We start from the raw sequence: 17,397 nt of genomic DNA, 5'->3' as shown, positions 1-17,397 counted from the left end.
GAAAAACCCCAACGGTCAAAACGACCCCCTGTGAGCAAGCACTTGGCAACAGTGGGAAGGAAAAACTCCCTTTTAACAGGAAGAAACCTCCAGCAGAACCAGGCTCAGGGAGGGGCAGTCTTCTGCTGGGACTGGTTGGGGCTGAGGGAGAGAACCAGGAAAAAGACATGCTGTGGAGGGGAGCAGAGATCAATCACTAATGATTAAATGCAGAGTGGTGCATACAGAGCAAAAAGAGAAAGAAACACTCAGTGCATCATGGGAACCCCCCAGCAGTCTAAGTCTATAGCAGCATAACTAAGGGATGGTTCAGGGTCACCTGATCCAGCCCTAACTATAAGCTTTAGCAAAAAGGAAAGTTTTAAGCCTAATCTTAAAAGTACAGAGGGTGTCTGTCTCCCTGATCTGAATTGGGAGCTGGTTCCACAGGAGAGGAGCCTGAAAGCTGAAGGCTCTGCCTCCCATTCTACTCTTACAAACCCTAGGAACTACAAGTAAGCCTGCTGTCTGAGAGCGAAGCGCTCTACTGGGGTGATATGGTACTACGAGGTCCCTAAGATAAGATGGGACCTGATTATTCAAAACCTTATAAGTAAGAAGAAGAATTTTAAATTCTATTCTAGAATTAACAGGAAGCCAATGAAGAGAGGCCAATATGGGTGAGATATGCTCTCTCCTTCTAGTCCCTGTTAGTACTCTAGCTGCAGCATTTTGAATTAACTGAAGGCTTTTCAGGGAACTTTTAGGACAACCTGATAATAATGAATTACAATAGTCCAGCCTAGAGGAAATAAATGCATGAATTAGTTTTTCAGCATCACTCTGAGACAAGACCTTTCTAATTTTAGAGATATTGCGCAAATGCAAAAAAGCAGTCCTACATATTTGTTTAATATGTGCATTGAAGGACATATTCATGTTCATATTCATTCATGTGACATCCCACATCCAAAGACTTTAGGTGAACTGGAAACTTTAAACTGACCCCCGTCAAATCCCCCCATTACCCTTAATTGGAGTAAGCAGGTATAGAAAATGGATTGATGTCCATCAGTAAGACAAAATGCAATGGGAAATGTGAAATGACATTAGAGAATCTTTGATGACTGCTATGGCTGGATACTGGCTAACAGAAAAGAGAGACTACATGCTAGATGGATTCCTGAAGAGATGCTAGGAGGATTTGGGAAGGATGCTGGAATTCCAGTGAAGATAAGACTCAAGAGGAATATAAATCTTCCTATAGAGAAGTCAGATTTACTTTAGAAGTGGGAAGTTACTTGAACGCGCTTTGGCTAATTTATTTATGAACATGATGAAAGCAAGATGTTGGTGTGACGAACGGTGTGTGAAGATGTGATTGTTGAGCAGGAGTTAATAGAATGACACTGCACTGATCAACTGAAATAAATCCCATACCTCAACTTATTTGGGAACAAGGGCGAGATGAAGACCACTACTGATTGTTAAAATTGATTTGTGCATTTGCTCACTATGTTGCTGATGAAATTCTCAATTTCCTCCAGAGTTAAGATCCTCTCTCCATTATTCCCTGTTTTAATTGTCTCGGTGTTGTGAGGTTTTGTGGGTTTTGACTGTGGCAGGTGATTACTTCATCACATTGTCCCGTGAGCGTTGGGTTAGGTGAAGGGAATCCTAAACATTTCCATCATCACCCTAACAGTCAAAGCTCTTTGAAACTCTGGGATTTTCCATTATGAACCACTGGTTATTGCATTTAGACTTTTTACCTATGTGTGTCCTCAATGATTCTTTTTGGGTAGTAATGCATGTGAATATGACCTGAAATAAAAGGTACTGCACTCTTAATTTATTTTCATATTAGCATGGTCTAGTGGTTAAGCGTTGGGTTTGAGACCAGAGGATCCTTGGTCCAAATCCCAGCCTGACTGTAAAATCACTAAGGGCACTTGGGCAAGGTCCTTAATCCCCTAGTTGCTCCCGGTGTGTAGTGAGCACCTTGTATGGCAACACCCTGACATCGGGGTGAATGTGAGGCATTACTGTAAGGTGGTTTGAGCATCTGATGCAGATGGAAAAGTGCTATATAAATGCAGCCCATTTGATGATTCTCTTCAGAGCAAAGATCTAATTTGGACGGTGCTTTAATTAATTTTCCCAAACCTCTGTATCATTAAAGACAGAACATCTGTTTACTTGCGTGCAGCGTGGTTATGTGTAAATGTTGTGCATGAGTCTTCGTGTGAGCACTATCACCTGCTGACTGAGCTTCTTCAGGTAGGAGATGACACTGTAACTTAGGCAACAATCCATGTTGTCTGCAATAAGGTTCGGAGCTCCCATCATCCTCAGTGCCTTTTTCAGTGGCTGTCACAAGATTGCAGGAGAGCATCGTGGGATATTAATGATATCCAAAAACAATATATATGCAAATGAATGTATGTGATTGAATAGTTTACCAAGAGGTAGTATGAAGGCATGGTCTTCAGGTACATTTCTAAAGCTTGTCGCCACTTCAGGTTTGGTTTGAGTTTGTGCACTTTGAACAAGTCATCTGAAAGAAGAAGATTTGGCATCAAAACATATGACATTTACCCTGTCAAACACCCCTTAGAGCTGATGATTTCTGTAAATATTCCTTGTGCAGAAGTATCCTAGAATGTTCTTTTTTTTTTACAAATCTAGTATTTTGAGGCCAGTTTTCAAAGGAGGTTTCTTGATACAGCCCTTACCGAGGAGTGGAAGAATGACTGGGTAGTTGTAAGGCATGACAAAGAGGTTAACACAAGTGAGAGTGGTGCTGGCTTTAAGGTAACCAAACGGCTGTCCCAGGTCACTTTGCTTTCCACTGCTGCTCACAAACACCTGAGGACAACAACACAAAACAGAAAAAGCTAAACTTTGACAATGTCAGTATCTTCAAAATCCTCAAAAATGGAACTCCATTACTTATTCACTCACAAATCCTGAGAACTCAAAAGACACAAATCTCATCTCTATTTTGCAACCCAGCCCTCAAGGCATCACTGGTAACAGCACAAATGATGCAACACTGGTGACAGCACAGACAAATTCACTGGGTGTGTGAATATCTACGTTACCTGCCAGCACATGTGTGGAGACTTCCTTTCCAGAATGTACTGGGTGAGCGGAGAGGGCTCCAGTTCGTACTTATCAAAGGGAAGCTTGTCAATCACCATGGGCTCACTGTCCACACAAGAGAAACGTGCCACAGGATGTGCAGTTCGAGGTGGCTACGAGGTGCAAGAAAGGGAAATATGAGGAAGTCGATCTCTAAAAGTCGATCTCTATTGCAGTGCAATTTGCAATTCAAGTCAGTGTTATAGTGTTAACAGAAATTCACGACTGAGTATGTGCTTTGCAAGATATATTAGCTCTGACTCAGAATAGGCAGGAGTTACAAAGACAAAAGACTGCCAGCAACAAATCCAGGGATCAGCACTGGACCCAAAGGGCTTCAGGGCAGACAAGACTTACTACTTCTTAACAACAGAAGCACAGATAAAGTGAAAAGATAGAACAGATTTCTTTATAAATATATTTGCTAAGAGATGCACATAGACAATATCAATAGCAAAATACCTTGACAAACACTGCTGTCAACGTTTTGTTGAAATATTAGAATGTACATCAACAAACCATTTTTATTCATATTCATTTGCAAAAATGACACAATCTCTCACTGCTCACCAGGGTAGGAGAATTCTGGTCTGGCCAGAAGGACTCTGGTATGGGCCAGTGCCCAACTGGTACCCCTGTCTTTGGGTTTGGCCGCACATAGATTAGTTTGTGACAACTGTGCCAAGGTTGTGGGCTGAAGGATGACATGGGACGACATGGCTCCACAGAGGTATCTAAAAAAAAGTGTACAAGCTGAAAGGGAGAATTTTTCTCAACCAAATGTTGACAAAATCCTGAAGCAGCCATGGCTGAGCAGCAGTTGGTTTGCCACCAAAGAAAGAAAGAAAAAACTAAGAGATCACAGGTACGTACGTTTTCACACCCTTTGCTCAATACTTTGTTGATGCACCTTTGGCAGCAATTACAGCCTCAAGTCTTCTTGACTATGATGTCACAAGCTTGGTGCACCTATCTTTGGCCAGTTTTGTCCATTCCTCTTTGCAGCACCTCTCAAGCTCCATCAGGTTGGATGGGGAGTGTTGGTGCACAGACATTTTCAGATCTCTTCAGAGATGTTTTAATCAGATTCAGGTCTGGGCTCTGGCTGGACCACTCAAGGACATTCTGAGTTGTCCTGAAGACACTCTTTTGATTTCTTGGCTGTTTGTTTAGGGTCATTGTCCTGCTGAAAGATGAACCGTCACCCCAGTCTGAGGTCAAGAGCGCTCTGGAGCAGGTTTTCATCCAGGATGTCTCTGTACATTGTTACATTCATCTTTCCCTCAATCCTGACTAGTCTCCCAGTTCCTGCTGCTGAAAAACATCCCCACAGCATGATGCTGCCACCACCATGCTTCACTGTAGGGATGGTGCCTGGTTTCCTCCAAACATGACACCAAAGAGTTCAATCATCAGACCAGAGAATTTTGTTTCTCCTGGTCTGAGAGTCCTTCAGGTGCCTTTTGGCAAACTCCACAAGGGCTGCCATGTGCCTTTTACTAAGGAGTGGCTTCCGTCTGTCCATACAGGTCTGACTGGTGCATTGCTGCAGAGATGGTTGTCCTTCTGGAAGTTTCTCCTCTCTCCACAGGGGAATGCTGGAGTTCTGACAGGGTGACCATCGGGTTCTTGGTCACCTCCCTGACTAAAGCCCTTCTCTCCTCTCACTCCGTTTAGATGAGTGGCCAGCTTATCTGTAGAAACATCTCAAGGAAGATCAGTGGAAACAGGATGCACCTGTGATGAATTTTGAGCTTCATGGCTCAGGCTGTGAATACTTACAGTATGTACATGTGATTTCTTATTTTATTATTTTGAATAAATTTAATCATTTTTTGTAAACTTTTTTACATTGTCATTATGTGGTATTGTGTATTGTGAGAAAAAAAACTTTGGTATAAAACAGTAACATAACTAACAGGTCTTTGAGAGTGAGAATTTTTGCTGGTTGATAGGTGATCAAATACTTTTTTTCATGCAATTAAATGCAAATTAATTATTTAAAAATCATACAATGTGATTTTCTGTTGGGTTTTTTTTAGATTCTGTCTCTCACAGTTGAAGTGAACCTATGATAAAAATCACAGACTTCTCCATTCTTTGTAGGTGGGAAAACATGCTAAATTGACAGTGGATCAAATATTATTTGCCTCACTGTAGTACTGTAACACTCCCACAATAACAGAGAAGACATGGATCATGCACACAACTGTTGTAAGGAGCCAATCAATGTAGCAGCAGAAGCTACAACTTTCATCAATGAAAATTAATCTGATAGCTTCTCAGTTATCTGCCCAAGACGTCCAATATAAAGTGAAAAGAAAAGGCTTAAAACACAACCCAGAGGCACCTCATATTTCACCATGGAGGATCTGGAAGTGATTATTATTTTGGAAAACACATTGTGGTCAGTCAGACAAGCACAATGCCAACCCAGCATGTACCTGGTCACAAAATGTCAAAATAGATGTTTCTGTGTAGGCTCTCAGTTGTCCAGGTGGTTTCCATAGTAGAGAAGCGTGAATCTTCGACTGGACTGAGTTGCTTGACGCGAGGACGTTTCGCTTCAAATCGCAAAAGCTTCCTCAGCTAAAATTCTTGCTCTGGAAGTCTGACTTCTGTCTGACTCCAGAGCAAGAATTTTAGCTGAGGAAGCTTCTGCGATTTGAAGCAAAACGTCCTCGCGTCAAGCAACTCAGTCCAGTCGAAGATTCACGCTTCTCTACTATCAAAATAGATGTCATGTCTGTCCAGCAATATGGAATGAAAAACTGTATCAAACTCAACACTAAACAGAACTGAAGTGATATCTGAGTTTGTAGCAATTATAAGATCATTCACCACTTTGCAGTTTCTGGGTCCTAAATGCAGACTGAAATAGTTCAAAAGGTTCAGCAAAGAAGTAAGACAAAAGTTGTAATACTGTTTTTTCAAGAAGTTGAGGAAAAAAGGCAAATTTGAAAATGTTCAGTAATTAGCCAATAATCCAGGATAGATTTCTTCAGAGGAGGTGTAATGACAGCTTTTTAAAAACATGTAGGGACAGTGACAGTTGTGAATACAAAATATATAATTAACCTGTTTCACTTTAGGACGTGTATGAGTTATGGTGGGACCAACTCATGTATGAACTTTAGTCTTTAGTCCAGAGACCATTGTGTATCTAATTTAAAAACAATAACTGGAAGCACAAATGAGTTACTGCGGTGATAAGGTTTTCACCGTAAACTATTTTTAATGGGATCACAAGGGTTACAGAGTGCTCACATGCAAACTTGAACAAGTTTTTTGTCCAGAGAAAATGTGTAGCTGATATGACAGCAATACATGGAAGCATTGATGAGTTACTGTGGCAATAAGGGGTGTGACAAATGCATGCAACAATGGTCACAACCCATTTTAACACCACCCTCCCAGAGGGTGGGGAACTCCAAATAAATAAGAGATATGCCAAGCAAATGATCTTCTTCCAGCCTGTCTGTGGATATTATGTAATACCTCAGAAGCTGGCACTTGAATGATCTTAATTTTAATGTCAAATTACTTGCAGAGTACAAGTATCTGTAGATTCTACTGGAACACTTTGTTATAAACTGAAGTGTTACTGTAGTAACAAAATCAACAAAATTCACCCACTACTCGGATTTCAATAACCGCTAAAGGCAGACAACAAATTTTGGCTGAAATTTCTCATACCCCAAGTTTGTATTTGCTCCAATTAAAGTCCCCCCCCCCCCAACTCCGAAAACGACCAAAAATAACTGTTTTCACCTTTGACACTGAGGAAATGACTATAGCCCGACTGATATGGACTTTTTGAGGCCAATGCCGATAATGATATTTGGATGAAATCGGCTGATGTGCCAACAGCCGATAAATCAGCCGATAGTGAATCTGAATGTTTCAACCTCTTAGCAGTAAACAAAAGTTTTTCATGCTAGAAATAAGGTCTACACAACGTGGGCTTAATAAAAGCGTGACAGACGCAATGAAGCACATTTGACACATTACTACATAAACTGAGTTAATCAAACTGAGTTGAACTGAAACGGGAGAAATGTGGGATGAATGTAATCGCAAAGTTATTACAAACAACATCCTTATAAACTTACTTGTATGCTTTTGTCAGCTGATCAGTGCAGTGTGACGGCGAACTACGGGGGCCGGTGATGAACACATTTAAGCAGGGGTGTAAGCAGCTCTCAGTTGAATGGAGTTAGTGCTCCATCTACTGGACAAACGGTGCAAGGACATTTTACATTGCCAACACAAACATTATTTCAGTAACTGTTCTGTTTATGAGAAATTATCGGCATTCTATCAGCAAAATTTCGGCCGATAGTGAGTACTTGGGAAAGGATTATTTTGATTATATCCGCCGATAATATCGGCCGGCCGATATATCAGTCGGGCTCTAGAAATGACCTCTTGCTGTATTTCAGTATGCAAAAGGGAAATGTTTTTGTATGTTGAGAATAATGTGACCAAAAATCAACACTACAACCAGTCCAAAAATTATGAAATATGAGAAACTGTAAGCCACATTCATTTGTAATGTCAACGCTTTTATGTTCAATCAGTTGGCATCACCGAAAGACTCACCATCTCCGGCAGGAAGCGGATCTGGCCCTGTCTTCTCAAAATTAATGACAACACCGCTTTGAACCTTTTGAACCAGAGACTCCAGGCACTGGTTCAACATCCTCTGTGTGCGCACACAGTATGATCGTCCTGAGAAGAAAAAACAGGATGAGGACTGACCCTCCACACGGTGACTTTGCATATCAAATAACTGAGACTAAAAGGTGTACAGGCACGCTATGCTTCTGAACGCAGTGCTGCAAATACAAAAGGTACCAAAGAAAGAATGCCAGACCTCCTGTGACTTCACACATCTGCGTGATGGAAGACTCATCTGTGGGGACGCTACCAAGCTGCTCGTTGTCTGGTGTGGCTGCTCCTGGTAGCCGCAGCACCAGAGCAAACAGCCGCTGGTCCCAACGGAAAGGCTCTTTGGTCAGCTCACTGCCTGCCAAAGGAGAGTTCAAAGGCAGGTGCAGCTAGACAGCAGACAGAGGTAAAAGAGAGGCTGATTTGAGGTAAATGTGTGATAAAAGGTCACTGCAAAGCTCTCAATTTAACATTCTTTATGGCCCCTTCACACATAACACGAAGTTGGGCAAAAGAAGCAGAAACCGGACAAAAAAGCCAGAAAAAACCCGGATTTGGTAAACCGCGAAAAATTCCAGCCACTGTCGGGAGGGACACACAGCCTGACAGGCATGAACGAGTCCGCGGCGAAGGTTTCGTGCATGCTCGTGTGCACGTGCACAAACACAGTGAGAGCATGTGAGAGGTGTGATACCACATCACACTCACAGAGCAGCGGAAGCAATTACATGTTGTACAAAAGTACATAAACTGACAAAATTGTAAAGACAAAATAATGAGAGAGCACAGAACATTATAAGAACAATTAATGTACTGTTTAAATGTAAGACAATCTTGTTACTGGTAATGATTTGTAAGTGATGCCTGATGACCTTACAGCCTCTGTTGAAAATGACAAAATAAATGGATTTCATTTTGTCTGTTAAAATATTTAATTCCTGTTATAAAGAGCAAACAATAAATATAAATACAAGAATTAACATCCCTCTGTTCCCTCATGTACATGAACCACAGTCACGGACGTAAACAAGTAATTAATGAACTGACATGATTGAATGCTCATATCACGAACACATCAGCTGGCTCTGCGTGTCCGGCTGTCCAGCGCGTGGCACGCCGAAGGACACCGCGTCATGTGGACTATAACTCATGTGGTGGATGTGACATTTGGATCGCCAGCTGAGTGTTCATATGATCAGACGGATATATTCACATGGGGCAGCTTGGCTGATGGAGGCTGCAGTGCACAGTGAGGTGCTGAAGGCAAAGCCCACATGACAGACGGACGTTGCGATCGCGTGTCACGTGGCTGTATGTTCAATTGCCGCGCTTGCTGTGGAGCACCGCGTCATATGGGGTTTATATGGGATCTATGCAAGTCATATGGGATGGCGCTTTTGTGAGCATTTTTTATTTTTAACTCTGTAGTGCCGGCATGTGTGCACTGCTGCCTGGTAATCCCACCTCTAGAGGGACATGTTGACTATTTCATGATGGGTGGTCCACAGCTCTGACATTCAGGTCAGCTGTGTGCACGAGCATGTCTCATGTATCGACGCGTGTGGACACACAGCTGCGCGCACCTGCATGTCTGGTACTACAGCTGCATTGATCACAATGTCCCATATACATTGTGTAATGGGAGTGGATGGCAATGTATGTAGTACATGACGTCCATCATGGACATGACAGGCCATCCACATGTGCACACTGTGCTGGACAGCGATTGCACTGCACTCCGGCCGCCGTTCAAGCATTTTCCACCTCAACCACACCTCAACAATGTTGGACTGTGGTTGGGGGGGGGAGACACATGACACACTGGCACGCAATTTATGTTGCCATGGGCAGGGGACACCGCACAATCGCACGCCATTTTATTTGTGTCGCTGGGGGGGCATTTGCATGCCATTTGTGTTGCTCGGGGAGAGACACAACACACTCGCATTCCGGGGGAGAGGGGAAACAGCACACTCGCTGGGCACTTAGAAAATGTGGGGCCATTTGTACAGCCAAGCAAGTGGTGTTGAATGTTCATGGGTGGCAACTCAACTCCGGCCAACTCCGGCTGAGAGTGGATTGAATGGCCACTCACCCAGCATTCGCCGCCATTCGGCCGCTGGTGTGAAGGCTGTCTCGATCACAACATTCGGCCAGGGGCCAATGTGGCCGATGAGTTCGTGCAGCCCCTCGGCCACAGCACGATTTGTCCGACCTGCGTATGACATGCTGTGCAAATGTTACGAGCATGATCACATGGCAGCGCGACTTCATGTTGCCCGCCATTCGAATGGGTTTCCGGCGCGAGCAACACGCCAATGCAGAGTGCATGTACTGTAGCCGAATTGTTGTGGCGACTGCTGTACGAGGCGTTCAAGGTGGCTCCGAAATTTCAGGAGTGCCATTCGAATCCTCCTTCGTGCGCCATTCAGCTTCATTTGTGTTATGTGAGGCCCTTAGTAATGCTGGCATCATTACTAACTGGCTCCTAATGGAGTGCGACTGTGTGTGTGTGTATGTATGCATGTGCTCTTACCTCATCAGACACCCCAGAGCTGTGTGTCAGCTTGTTCCCATCAGTGATAGTGATGATAACAGAAGGTTCCAGGAAGAAGGGATTACGCCCCTGTAACAGAAAACAGTCAAATTCACCAAATCCATCAAACAGCTCCTTGACCAGCTGTGCCACGGGCTGTCTGTCTGCCTGACTAAAAACCACTACAAACCAGCTGGCGTAAAATTCTCACACAAAGAAGCTGGAGGTCAGCATGGGTCAGCCTTCCTGTCAGATCACTTACACTGGAATCTAGGTCAGGATTTAAGAAATACGAGGTCTATTAGAAAAGAAACCAACCTTTTTATTTTTTTATAAAAATATTTGGATTTGAATCACGTGCGATTACATCAGCCAACCTTGAACCCTCGTGCGCATGCGTGAGTTTTTTCACGCCTGTCGGTTACGTCATTCGCCTGTGGGCAGGCTTTGAGTGAGGAGTGGTCCACCCCTCCCGTCGGAATTCCTTTGTCTGACTTCTTCCTGAGAGACTGGCGCTTTGCTTGATCAAAATTTTTTCAGAACCTGTGAGGCACATCGAAGTGGACACCATTCGAGAAATTCAGCTGGTTTTCGGTGAAAATTTTAACGGCTGATGAGAGATTATAGAGTGTTACTGTCGCTCTAAGGACTTCCCACGGAGCGGGACGTCGCGCCGCACTCGGAGGCGCCGTCGTCAGCCTGTTTCGAGCTGAAAACCTCCAAATTTAAGCCTCTGTTGACCCAGGACGTCGTGAGAGAACAGAGAACTTTCAGAAAAGGTCGGGATCAGCATTTTATCCGGACATTCCACTGTTAAAGGAGATTTTGTAATGAAAGACGTGCGGACGGATTCACATGTCGGCAGGCAGCCGGCGCGGTGTGCCGCCACAGGAAAAACACCTATCCAAATTCAAATCCAAGTATTTTTATAAAAAAAATAAAAAGGTCGGTTTCTTTTCTAATAGACCTCGTATGTATATCACATTTCTCCACTGAAAAAGATGACTATTTTCAGTATTTTGCCAGTGTCCACAAATACACTTCTGACTGACTTGGGAATTCCACACAAGTTCGGGGACGGCTGTGGGTCCGTCATCTTCCAAAATCAGGCAGGTTCTTTATTTATTTGTTTGTTGACAGATTCTGTGCCATTGATAGTTTTTCTCATCTCATCCAGTTAAGTACCAAAAAGAGAAGAAATCCCAATATAAATGCAGGGCTGCAAACCAGAACATTTTAACAATTAGTTATATAGATTATTATACATACATTGTACATATATCCACACATACATACATAGATGTTTGTGTGTGTGTGTGTGTGTGTGTGTGTGTGTGTGTGTGTGTGTGTGTGTGTGTGTGTGTGTGTGTGTGTGTGTGTGTGTGTGTGTGTGTGTGTGTGCGTGTAAGGATCTAAAAATTTAAATGACATCTTTGTTGGTCCAGCAGTTGAAAACCCAACATCCATTTATTTTCATTCGTCAAATGTGAAAAAATTAATGAATGGTCATAGCCGACAAGCTGTAACGATTCAAGGAGGTTATGTTTTCGGTCGCATTTGTTTGTTTTTCTGTCTGTCAGCAGGATAACTCAAAAAGTTTTGAACGGATTTTCATGAAATTCTGTGGAGTGGTTGGAAATGACAAGAGGAACAAGTGACTAAATTTTAGTGGTGATCCGGATCACAATCCGGAACCCAATGCTAACGCGTTAGCATGTCTATGGAATTTTCAATGTTACAAGATAGCATTAAGCAGTTGCAGCTGTCATCACATTCGGGTGCATTTGTTTTCAAATTGTAATATTTCTTAAATTTATTTTTGTTTAGGGTTAGCCCTCTGTCTGTCAGCAGGATAATTCAAAAGGTTTTGAATGGATTTTGATGAAATTTTGTGGAGTGGTTGGAAATGAGGAGGTTAGGGTTAGGGTTAGGGTTAGAGGAACAAGTGATTAAATTTTAGTGGTGATCTGGATCACGATCCGGAATCCAGGAATTTTTTAAACGATTCTTCACCATTGCGGGATAGGGGGAATTTTGACATTCTAGTTTCTAACTCCACAAAAACAAGGCAGAAAAGCTTGAAAAAAATTAGGGTGTAACATAGTCAAATGTTCTATCAAACAACAAAATTTGGTGATGATTGGATCCGGATCTGGATTCCGGATCTGGTGATCCAGAATATGCAAAAATATATGGAAAATAGAAAATGTGTCAGTGTTAGGTGACAAATGAAGCTAGAGATGCACAACTAACACCAAATTGTAGCTGAATCTGTACTGATTCAGTAAGGTGTCATCAGATTTGATGTAGCTTCAAATGTTATGGAGCTAGATCCAGAAGAAAACCGCCATTACCGGAAAATTGTTTTTATACAATAACTTTTCAACTAATAAAGACATAAAAGTGATTCCAAGTTCTAGTGGTATGTTTTCATGGTCAAGGATGTCAAATATACAGGAAAGAAAAATGTATGTATCATAGTTGTGGTTGTAACACTGAACTGTTGAATAGATCACTGTGCCAAGGAGGGAATCTCTTTAGGGTCAGTGACCCTATGGCCTTGGCGGAGGTTTGCACTCTCTGAGTGCTTCTAGTTCCTTCATATGTTAATAAAAACTAGATGGTTCATTGTGCTACACACAGCCGTTGACTGAACTGGCTGGTCCAGAGGACAGGATCCCTTGAATACAATACTGATTTAGTCTGACATCACACTGCCTAAGTTCCTCCCTCTTAAACATTAGCAAAATGCTTGAGCTAACAAACTCCCCCCTGGGAGTAGGTGTGTGTGTGTGGGGGGGGGGGGGGAGTAACACCAGATGTACACCACCATCATACTCTAAATTTCTGGGGATCTTTGAGATCTATGAATGGAATGCTGATTTCATCTGTCATCATACTGCCCCAGTTGCTACATCTTGAACATCAGTGACTGTATGTTACTTGATAATCATGACAGACGTTGGGTCCATATGAATTACGTTACGGCATGGCATGGCGTAGCTTTGTCATGATGTTTTTACAGGCTGCCATAGATATAGAGGCTGTAAAGTGTGATGCACGTATCAATGACAACCCTATCTTTTCAAAATGACAGTTTTCTGTTTTGAAGAACAATTTGAAAGCAAATTATGGACTTTTTTCATGCACAAGGCTGAAAACTCCATATATCTATATAAAAAATAGGCTGTATGTATGTATGTATGTACGCGGCACAATTTGTGTTCGGGTAAACTTTGATCAAGCGATCAACACCAAACTTGGATTGGTGACTAGGGGACACCAAGGGGCCGTCTTTGGGGCATTTGTGTTGAAGGTGCACGTGCGCGAACACACGTACACAGACACACACACTAGATCAAAGCATCACACACGTATTAAAGTAATAATGATTAAAGCTGAATTCTGTAATAGATAAATAGATAAAGAGAATAGATTAAAGCATTAAATTACTGTTTGCCCAGTAACCATAAAAGATAAATAGATAAAGAGAATAGATTAAAGCATTAGCCCAGTAACCATAAAGAATGAAAGTGAAAGTTCTTTTTTGTCTAAGATTTCAAGCAATAATGATTCAGGATGAATTCTGTAAAAGCGCTATAGATTATTTCTACCAATAATGATTAAAGCTGAATTCTGTAATATATAAATAGATAAAAAGAATAGATTAAAGAATTAAATTATTGTTTGCCCAGTAACCACAGATAAATAGATAAAGAGAATAGATTAAAGCATTAAATTATTGGTTGCCCATGAATGATATTCATGGACAGGATATCGAGGCGTAGTCGATGGGAGGAGGGTTTCCAGGTTGGTGGCTTAGGGTCTCATCACTGCTTTTTGCAGATGATGTGGTCCTGTCGGCTTCATCGGCCGGTGACCTCCAACACTCACTGGATCGGTTCGCAGCCGAGTGTGAAGCAGCTGGGATGAGGACCTGCACCTCTAAATCTGAGGCCATGATTCTCAGCAGGAAACCAATGGATTGCCTCCTCCGGGTAGGGATACGGCATTGCCCCAAGTGAAGGAGTTCAAGTACCTCTGGGTTTTGTTCACAAGTGAGAGAACGATGGAGCATGAGACTGGCCGGAGAATTGGTGCAGCAGGGGCGGTATTGCATTTGCTCTACCGTACTGTTGTGGCGAAAAGGGAGCTGACCCAAAAGGCGATGCTTACCGAAAGAACTAGATCGCGGGTACAAGCAGCCGAAATGGGCTTCCTCAGGAGGGTGGCTGGTGTCTCCCTTAGAGATAGGGTGAGCCGTTCAGTCATCTGTGGGGAGCTCGGAGTAGAGTCACTGCTCCTTCGCGTTCAAAGGAGCCAGCTGAGGTGGTTCAGGCATCTGGTAAGGATGCCTCCTGGGCACCTCCCAAGGGAGGTGTTCCAGGCACATCCATCTGGGAAGAGACCTCAGGGAAGACCCAGGACTAGGTGGAGAGATTATATCTCCACACTGGTCTGGGAATATATATATATGATTATCAAAATAGTTAATGGTTGTCTTTCTGTTCAACAAAAAGAGGTATTGTTTGGATATATTTTCACTTACATTTTACACAATGTCCCAACTTCACTGGAATTGGGGTTGTACCAGGCACTTCTTCCGCTCTTTGAGTTTTGAAAGACTTTCTGATCTCCTCAGACACTAAATCTAAATTTGTCTCTCATTCCTCCAGTAAATGTGAAGTACTTGAAACAGGGGGCTTTAGTAGCACCCCTGCTGGCCACAAATATGAAGAGCATGTTGCAGCATGTCATGTTTTACATTGGTTCAGAATTCATCAGTGAGCAGCTCAGTGTCACTGTGCTACTGTTTTGAGGACTTGTATAGAGGTCAGCCTTCAAACACTTCCAGTGCACAGAACACACACATCACACTCCATTGTGATAATCCTGCTCTGACTGCCAGCACGTTTTTGGAAATAAGATGTGTGTAAGGACATGATGACAGCACACGAGCTGAGACAAGATGAAGCAGATTTAGCTGCAATTAAAAGATGTTTTTCTCCCACTGGTGTCTGAGAGAAGGAATAAATAAATGCTGAGTGAACGCTTTGCTGCATCTATAAACACTGTAATTAGTAAAGAAAAGGGCCTAACAGGATGTTGGTGTCCAATACCTGTCCGTAGTTATCAATGCCCGAAATGAGGCGGTTGACGTTCAGCAGGTCAAAGGCGGTGCGGAGAGCGTGACCGAGTGTAGTAAGCCCAGATGCTTGCAGATGCTTTAGCTCACACATAAAGGTGGCGTGGTTCTCCTTCCAGCCTGCCTGAAAAACAAACATGGACAGAGTGCTGAATCCAGTACACAGTACACAGTACACAGTACACACACCAGCAGAGGAGAGCTCAGGTCCCTGTACGTCTTCAACACTATATCATAGTGTACAAATACATGTGAGCTGTTAGTCAGCAACCTGTCTAACAATAATCCAATGTACACAAAAGGTCTGATAAATATTTACATGGTTTTCACTTTACCCATGTGTCACAGCATACTGGAGGTGAAATAATACAAGCTCAAAGTGTGGACTGAAATTCTGTGTGGACTGAAATATTATATGAATGAAACACTTCAAAATTCTTCCTGCTGCTTTTTGTCAACAATCACATAGTCACTACTCCTCCTACTAATAGATTACCATTGTATATTATTTGGAAATTGATTCGTTTCTTTAGCCATTTATGTAGTTTTAAGCTGAACATACTTTGAAATTTTATGACTTAGCTATATACTGTATAAGTCTGCACAAATAATGTATAAAATAAGTAATAACTTACTTCTGAGAAACATACAAAATATCTTGACAAATAAGATGGGATGCTATGGACTGTAAGATAATTCTATATTTCTGAAATAGTTTGCTTGAATCACAGTGAAGACTACAAGTATTTGGATAATGAAACAATTTTTGTGATTTGGGTATGTACACTGCCACAGTGGAGTTGAAATGAACCAATCAAGATGTTCCTGTCATGTAGATGTTCAGCTTTAATTCAATGGATCTGAGAAAAATATCACAGTTCTATCCACACCCCCTCCATTTTCAATAGGCATAAGTAACAGGACAAACTAAACATAGTAATTATTTTTAATACAAGCAATCATTTTTACCACTAGTTTCCTTCAGACAAGTCTGGGGATGGATACATAAATATGTCCAAGTCACTGAATTTGATTCCCATCAATCATCAAGAATTGCAAACAGTATGGTACTGTGGTAAATCTGTTTGGAATAAACAGTTCTCAAAAACTAAGTGAACATGGATAAAGGAGGTGATGATGAAAGAAGATGATACAACCCTCATCTGGTGCATCACAAGTTATAAACCAGAGATTGCTCATGTCTTGCTCTACCATGCTCTATCTGTATGTGGTTTGTCACCAACACGGTGGCAAACAGGAAAGAGCTCCAGAGGGTTACCAAAATGGCAGAGAAGACCATTGGGTGCCCTCTACCCACACGTGAGGACCTTCATGGTTCTTAGTGTCTCAGGAGAGCCAACACCATCCTAAAGGACTCATCCCACCCTGGACACTCTCTGTTTGAGCTGCTGCCATCAGGCAGACGGTACAGAGCCATTAAAATAAGTACAAATAGATTGAAAAACTGTTTCTACCCAACTGCTGTTAGAGCTTTGAATGCCACTGGAACCAAACAGCCAGGTCACATGACACACTTGAAATGAGTGCAATATTTGTTCATGTGCAATATCCACTGCCACTGAAATATCCACAGTTTTATACATACTTTTTTCTTTTTTTATATGTAATCTCTTTTTTGCTACTACACACATATATATATATATTTTAACTTTGCACTCTGGACATACGTTTTTCATTCTGTTAAATTTTATGTTTATTTTCTATTCTTTCCCAGACCTTTCAAGTCTGTGCATGGTTGACTCAGGTTTATATTTGCTAACTAACTCTGAACCTAAAGTAACTCTAAACCTTGTTTTCTGCTTACTTGTAAATGAAAGGCCTCAGAGGGCTGATGCATACCTGTACGCTCGACACACCATGATATAAATGCATGAGTAAATTTACATATGCCTGTTGTTTT

General features: G+C 42.1%; 1 protein-coding gene across 2 annotated transcripts in view; it reads right to left on the bottom strand.

The window, feature by feature from the left end:
- ints6l (integrator complex subunit 6 like) overlaps window positions 1-17,397 on the bottom strand; it is a 63,757-nt gene that overhangs the window by 30,186 nt on the left and 16,174 nt on the right. For both annotated transcript variants that reach the window (XM_034181906.1, XM_034181907.1), the window contains exons 3-11: window positions 15,451-15,600; window positions 10,331-10,420; window positions 8,000-8,183; window positions 7,726-7,854; window positions 3,694-3,857; window positions 3,084-3,236; window positions 2,715-2,847; window positions 2,442-2,536; window positions 2,239-2,349 (exon numbers count right to left, since the gene is read on the bottom strand). In XM_034181906.1, the coding sequence (XP_034037797.1) occupies window positions 2,239-2,349; window positions 2,442-2,536; window positions 2,715-2,847; window positions 3,084-3,236; window positions 3,694-3,857; window positions 7,726-7,854; window positions 8,000-8,183; window positions 10,331-10,420; window positions 15,451-15,600 (1,209 nt within the window). The remainder of the gene's footprint in view (window positions 1-2,238; window positions 2,350-2,441; window positions 2,537-2,714; window positions 2,848-3,083; window positions 3,237-3,693; window positions 3,858-7,725; window positions 7,855-7,999; window positions 8,184-10,330; window positions 10,421-15,450; window positions 15,601-17,397) is intronic.

The sequence above is a fragment of the Thalassophryne amazonica genome, chromosome 11 (genome assembly GCF_902500255.1).
Source record: "Thalassophryne amazonica chromosome 11, fThaAma1.1, whole genome shotgun sequence".
Classification (NCBI taxonomy): domain Eukaryota; kingdom Metazoa; phylum Chordata; class Actinopteri; order Batrachoidiformes; family Batrachoididae; genus Thalassophryne; species Thalassophryne amazonica.
The sequence above is the reverse complement of the archived record's forward strand: the minus strand, read 5'-3'. Positions and strand labels throughout refer to the sequence as shown.